The sequence below is a fragment of the Centroberyx gerrardi genome, chromosome 6 (assembly GCF_048128805.1).
Source record: "Centroberyx gerrardi isolate f3 chromosome 6, fCenGer3.hap1.cur.20231027, whole genome shotgun sequence".
Taxonomy (NCBI): Eukaryota; Metazoa; Chordata; class Actinopteri; order Beryciformes; family Berycidae; genus Centroberyx; species Centroberyx gerrardi.
The window spans coordinates 30,045,903-30,063,619 of record NC_136002.1 but is presented as its reverse complement, the minus strand read 5'-3'; the positions used below and the strand labels follow the sequence as shown (position 1 = coordinate 30,063,619).

At 43.0% G+C, this 17,717-nt stretch overlaps 1 protein-coding gene across 2 annotated transcripts in view; it reads left to right on the top strand.

Annotated features, from left to right (window-relative positions):
- nova2 (NOVA alternative splicing regulator 2) overlaps positions 1–17,717 on the top strand; it is an 87,615-nt gene that overhangs the window by 57,619 nt on the left and 12,279 nt on the right. For both annotated transcript variants that reach the window (XM_071897908.1, XM_071897907.1), the window contains one exon: positions 7,242–7,408. In XM_071897908.1, coding sequence (XP_071754009.1) covers positions 7,242–7,408 — 167 coding nt within the window. The remainder of the gene's footprint in view (positions 1–7,241; positions 7,409–17,717) is intronic.

Sequence of the window (17,717 nt, the reverse complement as noted above, 5' to 3'; positions counted from 1 at the left end):
TCTCTTTTTTCTCTGACGTTACTCCATTTTGACACGAGTATCATGACGCTCTGTCTTTCTGCCTCTCCTTCTCTGTGTTTCTGTCCATTTGTCTGTCTTTTCCCTCTCTCCTCCGCTCTCTGATGTTCCCCCGATGTGACAGAAGTCTCGTGAACCGCTGCGTCTCTCTGTCTATCGGCCGTCTCTCTCCCTCTGATGTTTTTTTTTTTTTTTTTTTTCCAACGGGAGTGTTGTTGGAAGAGAAGAAGCCGTATGTCTCGGCCCGGCCTGGAATGAGCATCGTGTACCTGCGAACGCGAGACCTCCGGCGACGCTGTCACACCTTCTCTCTCTCTCTTCTTCGTGTCTTTTCTGTTATTCTCTGCCGCGCGCCGATGCTTCTGGAATATCAGGGGAAGTTTGAGGAATATACTCCAGGCTGGAAAAGTCAGGGGATTTCTGAAATTCTCACGGGAATATCAGTGAATTTTTTATTTATTATTTTTTTTACGAATGGGTCACTTTGCAGGAATTCACCAGACTGTATTTTCCAACTTGTTTCACACTTTCAAAGTATTAGCTGGTGGCTTTCGGCCCAACTGTAGTGGAAACCAGACTGTTTACCCCTTAAGAAGTTGTCTGAGCTGCAAAACAACATTAATAAACCAGGGAGGAATAACATTTTTAGGTCATGGAAGCGCTCCGACTTAGTTAAAGAAAGTCGTGGAAAAGTCAGAGAATTTTTACATCAGGGCCACAGTGGGACCCCTTATTAAAGTAATATAATTAACATAAAATAATCCTTAGAGGCCCAGTTTGCAGCTGCAGCACGGCGGCCCGCTGCTGGCACACTGTCACCACACTGCTGCCTTTGTTTACCTATTGATTCATTGGGTTCAGAACTTTTTTTTTTTCCACTCTCGGAATTGATTGACTGAGCTTTCGATGCAAGAGTTGTGATTTATCTCTCCGTTTATCAGTTGTTAGACTCATTAGAAGTGTATGACACTCAGCGGTGGAAAACAACACGCTGCCTGTCGACTGTGATGTTCTGCACAGAGACAGAGCAGAAGCTGTGCAGTGACACAGGAAAGTCACTTCAAAGTTTATAGCAGAAGTGCACTTGTAGCAACTGATAACGTAACTGATAATGTAATAATAATGTAATAACTGCCAGATAATGTTGTGATGATTTAAAAAAAAAAAAATCATCAACAACAAAAACAACCTCCTTAGAATAATTGGCTTGGAATAATAATGTAATATTTCTGAATTATCAGGAAAAAAATATATAATTCTGAAAATATTGCTTATTACATTATCTGTCAATTTATTACATTTTGACACAATAGATGGAGTTTATTACATTTTTAATTAAGTTATTAGATTATCTGTCAGTTATTTAATAGCATTTATGGGTTTAATTTCTAGGTATGAAATCTGAACCCTGGTCACGACATCAGACCGTTAAAACACATAAAAAGTCGTCGCCGCTGTTTGCCTTTGCTTGTCAGCTACGGTAGCCCGGAGCGGCCAAACCTCTCCGCCCCCCGCTCCCGAGCAGCTCCTCCTCTGGAAGTCAGCGAAGGGTGAGGAGGCTGGAAGGAGTGAATCATGCTAGCTGGCTTCAGGATGACCGCTCTGCTGCACTTAATAGGCTGATATAGACCGAGCCAAGCTTACAGAGCGAGGCCAGGGAAACACTGCAGCTACATCACTGCAGCTGGCATGCTAGTGTACAACAATAACACTTCTCCAGTGTCGGCGTTGAGCGCCTGTTTGATTCAGCGGTTTTACAGAAATCAGTCTGGCATCTTTGGAGATAAATCGTTGTGATATAGCGCATTTTCCACCAATAGAGAGATCTAACGTCCATCTGTGTGTAGAAAAGGCAGAAAATCAAATTCAAGTTCATGTTCAACTTTACTTTATTCTGCCTAATGTGAAATGTGGCGTGTGGCAAAAGCGTACAACTCAAAACATACTCACAATAACACAAAACAGAAACCAAACTCTGCCCTCTCTCCTCCCTCTGTCTCAGGTTTTTTCACGGTTGTAGCGGCGGTGGGAGGGGAGGATCCTCCCCTCCCACCGCCGGATCGGGTTGCTTTGCTTTGATTTCTGACATGTTACATGTGGCGCTCGGTGTCAGGTTTTAGCACTGGGGGGGGGGGGGGGGGGGGGGGGGGATTCTACTGTCGTTTAGCCTGGAATTTATCCAGTGCCGGGATGCATCCTCCTTTACATTCTGTGCATGCATACGGTGCTGTGAGTCAGCCAGCAGAAAGCAGAACAAGTACTGGAGCCCTGTGCTCTTCGTCTGCTGCCTCCAGTGCCTCTCCGGTCATCAGGGAGAGGAGGAGGAGGAGAGGAGGAGGAGAGGAGGAGAGGAGGAGAGCAGAGGAGGAAGGAGTGAGTCATGCTAGTTAGACTTTAATAAAAACAACTGCCAGGGTCCGCAGCCTCGTGTGATGATGATGATGATGATGATGATGATGATGAGAGTGTGCTGGTGTCGAACAACTGGTGTCGAGTCGCTCGCTCTCTCTGGGAATGCCGAGGCTGAAGTCAACTTTGTGTCCGGGACAATTCTCACACACTCCTGCTGCAGCCTTCCACTTTAAATCCCTGGACTCCGACAGCAATAAGAGCTTCAGTAATTGTGCCTCTTGCACCTCTTGCACCTTTACCTGCAGGTCTGCATAGTGCAGCGTGAGATCATACCGGGTCAAAACAACTGCGCTGCAAACGGTAGTCGCCTACGCGGTACATTTACATAACATTTGCCGTTTTGTTACCCAAAGTGCCTTGCAGTACCATGATTTAATACATTTTATTAATATGAGCGGCCTCAGTGGAAATTAAACCCGTCACCCTGGCAGCGTTAGTGCCTGAGCTGAGTAATGCGGAGCCACTGTGCTTACTATATCCATGTGCAGCATGCATACCGATGTCACAAGCATATTGTTATTCTTCCTGCGATGTGTCTAGATAAGCAATATGAGATGTGATTTGATAAACTCCTAGATTCCTAAATGTCTTAACAACACTTAGCGGATATTGCTTCAGCAGCTGCGGCCCGTCAAGCTATGAAGCAGCTCGGAACCGTAAAACTGTCAAATGATGAGGTGCATTTTACTAGGGGAAATGCAAAACTCACACACATGTAGAGTATATGAACACACGTGCACATACACACACACACACACACACACACACACACACACACAGTGATGGCTTGCACCAGTGGGACCAGTAGAGAAGCGACTGCCAGAACTTGCTCTCTATCACTGAGGGATGTGTAAATTCTGATGTCCTGGCGCTGGTTTGGCATCTGTATGTCTGTATCTGTGTGTGTGTGTGTGTGTAAGTGTGTGTGTGTGCTGTGTCTGTGTGTAAGATACAGTGTCAAACGTAGACATGCCTCCTATCAGACATGTGCAGGCTACCCGAGGGTGACACACATATTTTGTAGGGAAAATTCACACAACCACCCCCCTATACACACATATTCACACACACGCACACACACACACACACACACACACACACACACACACACACACTTTGCCCCTTTGCAACACCATCACACTAGATAATCGTCATCACCTGTCTCTCTCCCATATAAGCTGAGTTCAGCCCACTGACTCTCATCCTAAAATCAGTTTTCCACCATTTGAAATATGAAACACTGGCAAAATGTGAGCGATGTAGCGTTCTAACGTCAATAAATCATCACCACATTAATATTGAAACATCAGTATAATTACCGTAAATAAACGAGACCAATGCGGAGAACACTGGCAGCCTCTACTCTGCATCCTCCATTGTTTCTCCACCTGGTGGATCTGGAGGGAAATCTGCTGGAAAAGTAAAGTGAAAGTGAAGAGTGAAAAGTGAAAGAGAAAACAAATGATATGTTGATGTTTAAAAACTCCACACGCAGCACCTTTAAAAAAAAGTACATTCACTTTTATAACATTGTGATCACCGTCCATTTGTGGTGATCTATACGTTTTTATGCACTCATGGCACTGTAAGGCACTGCGGATAAAAGCATCAGTCATATAGCTTTTGTGTTTTATGATTAGTTAATTATCTTTAGGCAATTATTTTGGAATGAAACCAATCTGGTTTTCCATTTCGGTGTCTTTCAGCAGTAGAGAACGGATCAGAAACAACAGCCTGCACAGCTGTATAGAGGCTGGGATTTGATCTCCACTGACAGAATGGCCTTTTCTGCTACGACACCAGTCCACACACACACACACACACACACACACACGGACACTCTCTACCCACAAACCCATGCCAAGACAATGGCCTGCTAATCCTTGCGTCTGATTGGACGAGTCCAGATTACCCAGAGGGCACCAGCTGTCGGGGAGCGGAGCGGCGGAGAGGCCCAGTTTCCTCAGTATCAGCACACACACACTCACACACTCCACTCGTCCCGCCACTCCGCTCCAACGCCGACTTCATACACAGTTAGCCTGGGAGTCGTCGTGCACCAACACCGAACTAACTGCTAACATCTATATTGTATGATTTGTCAGATTGTTGTGATGCTCGCCGTGTCCATAATCGTTAAACCAACATGTTTTCTTGCTGTCAACGGACCGTATTCGTCACCGCTGCCAACAGACTGTAAAAATAGTGGGAATGAATGCCACTGTGATGCTAACAGGCATTAGAAAAGACCAGCAGAAGCACCGGCCAGTTAGCTGTATCCCACAAATACCTGAATGTGTCGTGGGCGAATCTATTTATAGCCTCCGCTTTCTCAACCCCTCCATCCTGCAGCCGTTCACTCCTTTATCCGCAGGGTGTCTGTGGATCCTTACAGGCTGAAAAAGCCTCAATTTAAGGCCTTAAAAGGTATTAAAATATCCTAAATGCAGCTACGGGACGTCTGATGTATTTTCAGGTTTCTTGCGCTGCATGTCCGCTCTTAGATGAATACAGGACAGAGTTAGTAGTACAGTATGCAAAACAAGTTTTTCACGTCCCTTAACAATTGTCTTTTTGCTTATACTGCCCCTTTATAGTTTCATAAATGTAATTATCCCCATTAATTTGGTCTTAAATTCAAATCCAGGTAGCATTAAAAAGGTCTTAAAAAGATCTTTAAATTGGCTTTCTGAACTCCGATACCCTGATCCATCTTTCCTCTCCTCCACCTCTGTTTCCCCTCGTTCTTCCACACCCCCCACCCACACACACACACACACACATAGCTTTCATCCCTCCTTCCTCAATCCCTCGATCCCCAGTCCAGCCTCAGAGGGCCGAGCCGAGCCAAACTGAGCCAATTCAACAATGGAGGGAGAGGGAGGAGACAGGAAGCACTGACTGACACACTGCTGAACAGAGATAAGAGCAGATCGGACTAAATACTGGCATGAAGGGAGGGAGAGAGAGAGAGAGAGAGGGGGAGAGAGAGAGGGGGAAGGAAGAGGGAGAGGAGGAAGGGGGAGAGAGAGAGGGAAGGAGAAAGATAGACTTGTTTGGATTAGACTGAAATTGAATTGAAATGAAAGAGGAGAGAGAGAGAGAAGAGTGAGAGAGAGAGAGACAAATGGATAGAGGGATGGAGAGGGAGAGAGATGGAGGGAGAGAGCCAGAGAGAGAGATGGAGAGAGACCGAGAGACAAGGAATGATGAGAGAGTGAGAGAGAGAAACAGGGAGAGAGAGAGAGAGGGAGAGGAGAGAGAGAGAGATTTGTTTTCAGTGTTGTCGACTGAGAGGCTTTGCATTGGCCTAGTTTCTCCTCTATTATATCCTCTGTCTGTCTGTCTGTCTGTCTTCCTGTTTATCTGTTTATCTGTCTCTCCATCCATCAACTCTATCCCTCTATCTCTGAGTAAAGCGCTGACGTATTTATTCTATACAAAAGTAATAATCTGCAACGTTTTTCATGTAAATGTCTGTTCTTCTTCTCTCTATCACCAATAGCTATAACACAATAATGATCCAACCTATGTCCAGTTGATGGATATAAATGCACACACACACACACACACACACACTCACACACTAGCAAAATCTCTTTCATAAACATATTCCTATGCTGTATTGTGACTTTATTAGTGAACATAAATCCCTAATATAGCTTCTACCATGGAGGCAGAGCAGAGTAAACCCACCTAACCTCCGTTTGCCCAGCGTTTTATTTGTGTAGCAGAGTTTAGCGAGCTTATTTGAAGCAGATATAAATCTGAGGGATACAATCCTCTAGTACTCATACACATGTTCTGCAGAAACCCGAGCAAGAGGTTTGGAAATGATAGCAGCTTGCTTTATTTTATGCGACGAGGGAATGAATTTCCTGATTGGAAGGCGTCCTGGAAACAGACGTAAACCGAAATGCTTTTGATGTCGTCGGGAGAAGAAGACGCAGTGGAAATGTGCAGAGTGACGTCCGCATGCCTGATTCACACTGACATCCTTCTAGCTTTCATTTACATTTTTACATTTTAGACGTTTAGCTGATGCTCTCATACAGACTGACTTACAGCGTCCATGATCTCTCTCTCCATTTTCTCTCTCTCTCTCTCTCTCTCTCTCTCTCTGTCTCTGAATGATCAACACCTATTTTAAGTTGTGTTAAATTGTTCCTCTGTCCTCAGTCTCACAGCCAAAATGCCTGTTTACCCTCAACACATGTTTCTGAGAAATCAAATGAGTAATTGCAAGCATTTGTAATCTGATTTCTGATTACTCTCATGACACTTATATTGATATTTTTGTAATTTCTCCACTTATATTTTAGTTTTTTTTTTTATTTTTGGTATTTTTTCATATCATACATTCATTCTTTCTGTTCTTCTTCTGCTCTTCTTCTGCTTTTTCCCCATTCTTTCCACTCACACATTCTACTTAGCATGTTTGTTTATTGTTGTTTATTTGCTGTATCCTATTATTGTTGCTGCAATGACCCAATTTCCAGATGTTCCCGTTTTTTTTCTTATCTTACATTTACCGTTTAAAAAACAAAATGCGGTTTGGGTGATGTTTGGTTTTGGTGTAATTTATTTGCACATACAAATGAGAAAATGTGAAAAGAAAGAGTGGAAATGCATATTGTGCATTTGAGATGGGCAACAGAGACCAGATGACACTAAAACTTCACACATGTGCCTTCACAACATCTGTAACTGAAATGTAAGCCAAAATCATTATTTCGCTTTCTGTTTGGCATCAGTCTGAGTACATGTACTGACCTCTCTCTCTCCCTCTCTCTCTCTCTCTCCCTCTGCAGGAACGACAGAGCGGGTGTGTCTGATCCAGGGGACGGTGGAGGCGCTGAACGGCGTCCATGACTTCATCGCTGAGAAGGTGAGGGAGATGCCTCAGAGCACCCAGAAGACAGAGCCGGTCAGCATCCTGCAGCCGCAGACCACCGTCAACCCCGACCGCATCAAACAGGTCAGTCATCTATCTATCTATCTATCTATCTATCTATCTATCTATCTATCTATCACCGTCAATAAATCATCACCATATTAATTTTGAGCCATTAGTATAATTACCGTAAACAAACCAGTCCATCAGTGTCAGCCTCTACCAGCCTCTACTCTCATCCTCCATTGTTTCTCCTTCACCTGGTGGATCTGGAGGGAAATCTGCTGGATCGCTTTACGGCACAAAACAGGAAGAGGTTCTGTTCTTCCAGAGCAAACGGAGCTAAAGCTGAAAGAGTTTCAGGCAGCAGATGGTGGAAGGAGGGAAAGGAGGATGGAAAAAATCACTTCCGACATGTTTGATCCTCTTCAGGAAAGTGTGAGAGAAAACAAGCAGGCAGGCGGAGACAAGTAGCAACATGTTCTTTGTGTCAGGAAGCAACAGGGTTTATGGGAAATATGGTCTTACTGTAATTTTGAGAAACACTAGTACTAACAATACCACTGGTGTGAGATAGAGATAATGATGATAATGATATATTGCTGTTTATAAAGGCTACATGTACATGTGTGGGGAAATTGAATACAGTAGAGAAAACAGAATATAAATAAGAACAAAGGACATGGAGGGGTTTTATAAACATAGGTGGTAACTGACAATTCAACACTAGAACAAGAAAAAGAAATGTATGAAGTATGAAAAAAGTATGGTTTACAGCATTAGGATGGTGTGCAAAGTAGAAATACTATTGTATTCTATTCTAATCTAGGAAATCCCAAAGTAGCTGAGGCTAATCCTGGTTACTCGCAAGTTTGTTTATAGCCACAATACAATTGTGTGCGTGTATATGAGTGTGTGTGTGTGTGTGTGTATGTGTGTGTGTGTGTGTGTGTGTGTCTGTGTGCACGCGCTGCCAGCTCTGTCTCAGGCAAAGGGGAGTGTGAGGAAAAGGGGGAGGGAAGTGTTTGTCTTTGGAAGAGAGAGCTGGAATAGCAAACTGTGTGTGTTTCTGTGGCTGAGCTGAAGTTGTGATTTTCTGTTCGAGTGAAGCTGGATGAGGCAAGAAACTGAGGGAGAGAGAGAGGGAGAGAGAGAGAGAGAGAGAGAGAGAGAGAGAAGATAAAAAGGAGAGAGAAAATATGAGAAATTGGAGGCAGAAAGAAGCAGAGAATGAGGAAAAAACAGAAAAGAGGCGCAAGGGACCGAGAGAGGGGGAGAAAATGGGAGAGAGAATAGAGAGAGAGTGAGGGAGAAAGACAGAGAAAAGAAAGAGAGAGAGGGGGGGGCAGAGAGAAAAGGAGGGGGGGCAGGGAGAGAAGAAAGGAGAGAAAGAGGGAGATGGAAAGAGAGCGACTAAGAGAGAGAATGAAAAAGATAAATAGAGTGAGGGAGAAAGAGAGAAATAGTAAGAAAGAGGCAGAAAGGGGAGGGAGAAAGAAAGAGAGAGGAAGGAAAAGAGAGAGAGAGAGAGATAAGATTCATTCAGACAGGATGCAGTGTGTGAGGTGTGAAGAGATACACTCCACATGTGACATGAACCATGGGCCACCACACGCGCGCACACACACACACACACACACACACACACACACACACACACACACACACAGTGACACATCGACACACACACCATGCCAGCAACCTAAACATCCACACCAACAGGAAACAGTCTCCTGCCGAGGGAGGAAGTGTGACCGAGTGTCCTGATCCAGGGAATACACACGCATACACACACACACACACACACACACACACACACACACACACACACACACACACACACACACACACCAATGATGTGTGAGAAGTGGCAGTGGTCTGACTGAAGGACATGGAACTCCCATATAATTGCAGCTTTCCATCCCGCTGCTTTCCTATGGTATTCACTCACTTTACTCTCTCTCTATTCTCTCTCTCTCTTTCTCTCTCTCTCTCTCTCCCTCTCTCTCTCTCCCTCGCTCTATTTGGACCAGATTATTAAGTACAGGGTTTGAAGATGAAGTCATTCTTTAGACACACAGACAGTTGTTGATTTTGTTGTTTTGGAGTAATTCTAGATTTCCACGTACTCAAATCATTTGAGTGTCATACTTTTTTTTCCAAAGTATAGTATTTTACATAGATCTCAGTCAACAAATCCCTAATAAATGCATTTTGAAATAACTTTGTAGCACAACAAAATGCACAATAGAGTGAGATGATGGGGAGCAGCACCAACTTTACGTACAAATCAACCACGTCTGAATTCAAGGTGATTGTAGGGATAATTCATTTAATTTTTTGTTTTTTAAATAAAACACAGTGGTGAGATGCATCATTCCCCCAAAGTTTAGTCTAAATCTATGCTGTTATATAAAGGAAAATGTACAGCTAGACAGTCATTACAGCAAAATAAGCCCCAACAGAGTGAGTCAAGACCTTGACATTAAGTTCCTTGCACATGATCCCACTTATTACACAGCTGTTCCCCAAAGACATGAATCACTTGACATGAAACACTGATTTAAAATGATTTTATTACAGACTAAGGCAATTCACAAGCTACCACCGAAAAATACTTAAGCAGGATCTGCAGCTAGCATCCATGGCTACTGTAGCAGTGCTGTAACCATAGAAACGTCTCCAGCTAGCATCCATGGCTACTGTAGCAGTGCTGTAACCATAGAAACGTCTCCAGCTAGCATCCATGGCTACTGTAGCAGTGCTGTAACCATAGAAACGTCTCCAGCTAGCATCCATGGCTACTGTAGCAGTGCTGCAAACATAGAAACGTCTCTAGCTAGCATCCATGGCTACACTGTAGCAGTGCTGTAACCATAGAAACGTCTCTAGCTAGCATCCATGGCTACACTGTAGCAGTGCTGTAACCATAGAAACCTGAACCAATCCACTGTCCAGCCTCTAACCAGCAGTCTAAAGTTTGGTTCTCTCTGAATAAATTAATAAAAGATGTTTCTGACCTGATTAGCCGACTGTCTGCAGGAACCAAGCAGCAGCGTCTTCCTGCCACAAGGTGGCGCCACTTCATTTTATTGGAAATCAACAAAATGCGCTTTCTCACTGTATTCATTTATTATTTTCAAACATTCACCATGTTTTCCAGTTCCACTGACTCTCAATGTATGACACGCTCCATTATGCTGCTCTTCTTTATAACAATTCAATAAATAATTGTTACAGAAAACAAAAGAAGAAAAAGGAATCAACAGCATGGAGTGGACTTGTTGACTTGTTGAGTGACATGATGAGATGTGAAACAGCGATCTGTAATTCAGAAATGAGAGACCTCAGAACGCCTTCATCAGCCAATCAAAATAGAGCATTCAACAAAGCTGTGTAATAAATCACAATATCGTGAACAAAGAAACAAACAAAGAAATGAACGAACATAAGGAGAGAGATCTACAGCCCCCTCACACACACACACACACACACACACACACACACACACACGCATGGCACTGTAAGGCACTTTTCATAAAAGCCTTCACTAAAATGACGTTTTTGTTTTTTAATCTCAGCAGTCCACATGCAGCTCATCCTGCTGCTGTTTGTACAGTAGAGCCCGGCAACACCAGCTGTGTAATAGAGTTCAATTAGTCCGCCCATTGATTATGATCCCAATCTGTTTAAGTGATTATCATCATTCTCTCTTCATGATTGCTCTCTATTGATTAGCCAGGTCTGGCATTGTTTCCATCTATTGACTCCTCAGGCCCACCAGACACACACACACACACACACACACACACACACACACACACACACACACACACACATACACAGGCACATACACCACGTTTAGTTGTGTATTGTTTAGAAGATCAGATTTTATCCTTCACTTCTTCTACGTCTCTCTTCTCCACGCTGTATATACAGTACTTTCTCTCTCTCTGTGCGCACGTGTGTGTGTGTGTGTGTGTGTGTCTCAGCACTGTGTTAGCAGAATTTTAGCATCATAGCACTCTGTTTTTTATCTTTAATTTATTTCTTTTTTTTTTTTTAAATCTTCTTATGAGAATATTATTTCTAAATATTTGAGCCGTTTGTCAAATTGATAGAGCCAAATATTGATACTGAAGTGTGATTTTCTGTGAGTGAGCAGGTCGGTTCAGTGCCTTGCTAAGAGACACTTTGACCGGACAGGGGATCAAACCTGTGACCTTTCGTTTACGGGACGGGAGGAGAGCTTATTTACTTGGATAATATGGTGATACTAATTAACTAAAACTACACCAAAGACTTAAGCTAGGTATGAAAAAATGTTAAGGAAAGCATAAATAAATATAAAAAAAAAAGTAATCTTTATGAAAAAACTGAAACAGTGATGTTCGCCTCCCAATTAATTACTGAAATAATTAAAAAAAAAAAATGTCCCTAATAGTTTGCTGTTTTTTTTTTCCATCCCCAGCTCTGGTGTTGCACGAGTGTTGCGTATGTTTCCCCTGCTGCAATTTCTCATCCTCTGTCATGAGCAGAATTTGGGGGAAGGGGAGGGAAAGGGGTGCTACGCCTTTATAGTTATGAATAATTATAGTTATCAGACTCACACACACACACACACACACACACACACACACACACACACACACTCCTCAGAGACAGAGGTTTTTGCAGAGTGCACAATTCTGAGGTGCAGTTATGAGCAGAGTTTTATGCATAATTAATCAATACTGGGTGCACACACACACACACACACACACACACACAAACACACTCTCTAACTTACCCACTAACACTGTCCATGCGGGTTCGACTGATTTGGGTTTTTGAAGGCTGATGCAAATACTGATATTTTAGTAGTGAAGGTGAAGCTGCTGATAGACGATATTTTTTGCCAATATTCAGTAGCTTTACATTTAACCATTCTGTTTTACAGTACAGAATTACATACAGTATTTTGAGTACATGCAGTACCAGTCGAAAGTATGAACACACCACATTGTTCTTTATTTTTACTATTTTTCACATGTTAGAATAATAGTAAAGACATCAAAACTATGAAATAACACAAATGGAATCATGCAGTGACCAAAAAAGTGTCAAACAAATCAAAACTATCTTATATTTTAGATTCTTTAAAGTAGCCGCCCTTTGCCTTGATGGAAAGGCAAAAAGGCTTTGGAAAGAAATTCATACATAGGATCAACTTCACTATTTATATTTTGTCTAAGAAACAAATTTCAAGCATTTAAGCAGAAGCCTTTAGATCAAATTGGCTTCAAGAGAATGAAAAACACAAAACATTCAGTCAGGTGGGTCCAAACTTTTGACTGGTCGTGTATAGACACACTTATATTGGAAAAACTTTTCTGTACACAAATACACTATAAAGCGAACAAAATATGATGACCACCTTCCTCATATTGTTTTCACCTTTACGGCTGAAGTGGATTTAATATGTGAAATGAGCAGCGGGTCGTATGTGTGGTCGGGCCTTGGTGTTCCTGATGCTTTGTGTGCCGGGTTTATATCTGGGCAGATGAACTTGAGTCTGACTGACAGTTGAGTAATGTTGTTTTGGAAGAGCGCAGAGCTGCGGGGAGACGAGCGGACTAATAGCTGCTGATATTTAGCCACTTATAATAGAGGGTGAATCCCCCTGTTGCTCTTTAGGCTATTTATAACACGTCAGAGAGGAGACTAAATGGGTTTGTGCAGCGCTTGACGACACACACACACGCACACACACACACACACACACACACACTCAGATATAGACACACATACATGCACACACACACACACACACACACACACACACACAGACAGATACCCCCAGACCAGTGTTGGGGAAAGTTTGCTCTGTTTTTAAAACAGTAAGCTAATTTCATTTATATCAGGATATTGGATGGATTGTGTTTTTTTCAATTTGCAGCATGTTGTCTGCACCAGATGGGATGTTGCAGGATTGTCACTTAAAAAAAAAAAATAATAATAATAATTTCTAACAAGAATGAAACAAAATGAAAGATTTTAAAAAGTAACTACTAACAGACTACAAGAATTGAAAGACTAAATTGTTAAGTTTCTAGTTACCACAAAAAGTAATAAGTATAAGTAATAAGTATTCTAATGCTAGTACTCCGACAGAGATGAATACTTAAACACACACAGTTACAGCCACACACACACACACACACACACACACACACACACACACACAACCGGTGTAATTACCTGTAGCTCCCTGGGCTATTAGTAAGTTGAGCTGTTTGGTTAACCATCCTCTAACCTCCACAGTATCCACATACACACACGCGTGCGTGCGCGCACACACACACACGCATACACACACATGCAGACACACACACACACACGCTCACTGGGCTATTAGTAAGCTGAGCGGTCTTGCTATCCTCCACAGAGTTTTAAAAGCATGGTTGTCATTGTGGAAACACTGTTGTGACCAAAACAACATAAAGTCACTTTGATCTGATGAATGGACTTCATATGAAAACACACACGCGCTCGCGCACACACACACACACACACACACTCACACACATGCACATGCTTCTGAAAGATGAATTGGCGTCCAGCGCGGTGCAGCCGGTGATGTCTACTATTTCGGGTTGTGGATATCATTTCTTCTTCTTCTTGTTGTCAAGAGCGCGGCTGTTGCAGCATGTGGTGTTGGCATTACTGGTTAACCCCTGGGAACTGGGCGAGAGAGGCAGGGGCAAAGAGAGAGAGAGGGAGAGACAGAGGGAGAGAGGGGACAAACAGAGCCAAATGGAGAGGCTGAGCGGCTGAGTGTGTGACTGGAAGCTGGAAGGAGATCTGAACTCTTGTTAGCCGACAGCTGCAGAGTGACGGCGCGGCTCGCTGGAAGAAGCAGCTGCTGCAGGACGAGCCGAGCGGAGCCGGAGGAGCGGAGCGACGACACGCCGCACCTCCAGGCCGCGTGACGGGGCGACGGGCGGCCCGGCGGGATGATTTATGAGCTGCGTTAATTGTTTCATTGCCCCTAAAGAGATTTTAAACTGCACACGGATGAGGAGAAATTTACTGAGGGGTTTTATTACTTTTATTGTTGACTGTTTGCTTTTGTTTTCCCTAAGTACGCTCTTGTAAAATGTAATTATACAGCCGCATCTAAACTGCAGCACTTTCTAATGATATAACTGAGAGTTTTGGTCCAAATGAGATATCCAACCGTTTGGAAAAAGCGGCACCTACTTTTACAAAACGATTGATACGCACACAAAATGAAAAGAAATAGCTCTTTAAACGAAACTCCTCTGTTGAAAAAAATATAACTTTTTACAGACTGGATTATTATTATATTTTAATGATACCGAATGAGGAACTGGATTTACATAATTGGTAGTGTCAGCTAGGTAACACATTCCAACCATGCTCATAATTCCCACAATGCACCGTTAACCATGCTTTACTGGTTGCTATGACAACTCTAAAGGTATCCAGGGAACTAGTTCATGACCTGCATAAATATATCACTTTGAAGAAAACTTCTCAAACAGAACACATTGGTAGTTTAGAAGTCGTAACTTCCTTGAGGACGTTCTTTACTGTGCTTCTGGGTAATTTGGTGACATCATTTTGGCGTCGCCTACCTGTTGCGTCACCATCACCCTCATACTGACAGGACAGGACGCCCTCGAGGGAGTTATTGTTGTAATATGACGTTTTGGAAATGAACTCCAGAGCCTGAGATCAGTATCCAGTGAGATCAGCTGTGAGCGGCTTGTGGTTTTGCTGTTATTCTAGCGAGTGTTGTGGTCTTGTTGTTGGACTATTTCTGGCCTGGCCCGGTCTGGACTGGACTCTTTACACACCGAACACTGCAGCAGCACTTTGAGGTGTTCAGCTGTAATGACAGCAGTGCTGGATGGTGGCCACACACACACACACACACACACACACACACGCTCTCACCAACATACATGTACACACGCTGGCTCGGGTCGGGCTGTTTTTCCTGGCCGCTCCCTCCAGCCACTTCCTGCAGGAGAGAGGCCGTTTCCTGTGACCTTTCACCCCTGGCAACAACACCTGCTTCCTACTTCCTGTTATTGCCTCTCAGCACAGGAAGCTCTCGGAAAATGTCAGGGAAACGCAGAGTCTGGTTCACTTTGTGTCAGATGTAAAACAAGTGGGAGGTTTACATTCTTAGCTAACCTGGCAAGTTAGATTTCAGTCTCAGACAAATTCAACGCTCTAGCTAAGTGCTATGTTGTTGTTGTTGTTGTTGTTGTTGTTGTTGTTGTTGGTGAATGAATGAATGAATGAATGGATCTTCATCCCCTAACCCTAACCCATCACATAAGATGCATAAAAGAGCAGAAAAGGACCCAACATATCATCGCTGTCAGGTGAAAACCTTGTATCTCCCCGTGTGTTTTTGAGTTTTATGGAGTTTGAGTTTCATAAGATTAAAGTTTGTAGAATTTTCTCATCCAATATAAAAATCACCAAAATTGCAGGTTTTCAGATGACAACAGTGATACGAATATAAAAAAAAACAAAAAACAGCAGACATTGGCATTGACAGCATCATTCATGTTGTCCATTCATTATTATCGTTGTTGTTGTTGTTGTTGTTGTTGTTTGTGGTACACAGTGCATATATTGAGTGTAAACAGTGATTCCTCCTTCACTGCTGGACCCTGACAGCCAGTGTTTACCCAGACTGGTCTGATCTGTGCAACCTGTAATTTATCTGATTAACTATTCTATTCTATTCTATTCTATTCTATTCTGTTCTGTTCTATTCTATTCTGTTCTATTCTATTCTATTCTATTCTGTTCTATTCTATTCTATTCTGTTCTATTGCAGAGGTTAGACTGGGGATCAGGGATTTACACTCTTAAAGATTCTTTTCTTTTTGTTACTTTACTTTTGTCTTTTTTTTTTACTCTCAGTCCTTTAAGCCACAGTCTGTGCTTATCTCTTTAAAGTGCCGACTTAACAGAAAATCTCTCTCTTCCTCTCTCTCTCTCTCTCTGTCTCTCTCTCTCTGTCTCTCTGTCTCTCTCTCTGTCTCTCTCTCCCTCTCTCCTCTCTCTCTCTTTCCTTATATATTGAAAGCATTGGCGATTGAGTGTGTGCAGTAGATTATCTTGGCCGTTATTTATATTTTACTGCATTGTTTTACACACACACACGCACACACACACACACACACACACACACAGTAGAAATCCAGTTTGGATGTTATGTCTTTTTAATGACTTTTTTAAATCTTTCTTTCTTTCTTTCTGCTTTATTGTACTGTATATGTGAAGAAAAGTTTTGAAGACTGAAATGAAAGTCCTAAACACACACAAACACACACACATTGAAACATACACTTTCTCTTCACTCTTTCTGACATGCTTGCTCATGGACACACACACACACACACACACACACAGTGTTTCCTGTCCCAGGGGAGTGGTGGCGGGGCAGAGGGATGTTTTATGGTGTTTCTGACCTTCCTGCTTCTGGGCTACTGGAGAGAAAGATCACTGCAAAACCTCTATTGATCTGAACTGAGGAGAGGAGGAGGGAGGAGAGGAAGGAGGGAGGAGAGGAGGGGTGAGGAGAGGAGGAGTGAGGAGAGAGGAGAGGAGGAGTGAGGAGAGGAGAGGAGGAGATGAGGGGAGGAGAGGAGGAGAGAGGAGAGCAAGGAGGGAGGAGAGGAGGAGTGAGGAGAGGAACGGGAGAGAAGAGGAGAGGAGGGAAGGAGAGGAGAAAAGAGGTGGAGGGAAGGAGAGGAGGAGGGAGGGAGGAGGAAGAGGGGAGTGAAGGAGGAGAGAGGTAGAAGAGGGTGAACTGGAAGGGAGGAGGAAATAGAGATGGAAAGGAAGGGAAGAAGGAGAGAGGGGAGGGATGGAGGAGAGGAAGGAGAGAAAGGAAGAGTGGGAAAGGAGAGAGGGAAGGAAGGAGGGATGGGGAGGAAGGAGAGAAAGGAGGGAGGAAGCAGTGAGAGGAGGGATTGAGGATATTACATTATCTGTCAGTTCATTACATTAACAGGTTTTACTGCTTTTTTGACCCATTTAGAGACATTTTATTACATTTTACAACGTCAGCATGTTCACATTATCAGCTGCAGGTGAGTTTAACTACTGATTTGATTGAATTGAACTGAATAGATTTTTATTTTAGTTTTTATAAGCTGACTCTCTACCTAATCAGTGGTATTTTTTTTTTTTTTGCCTTGTATTATATTATATGTTCTTGCAGATATGATCATGTTTTACACAGTAGTTTGAGCGACTTTTTAGTTTTACTTCCTCAGGTCTGAACTAGCTTCAACAAAACTGCAGACTGAAGCTCCACTGGTGAGAAGATTAAAAGTGTATCGTCACAGATGATTGGTCG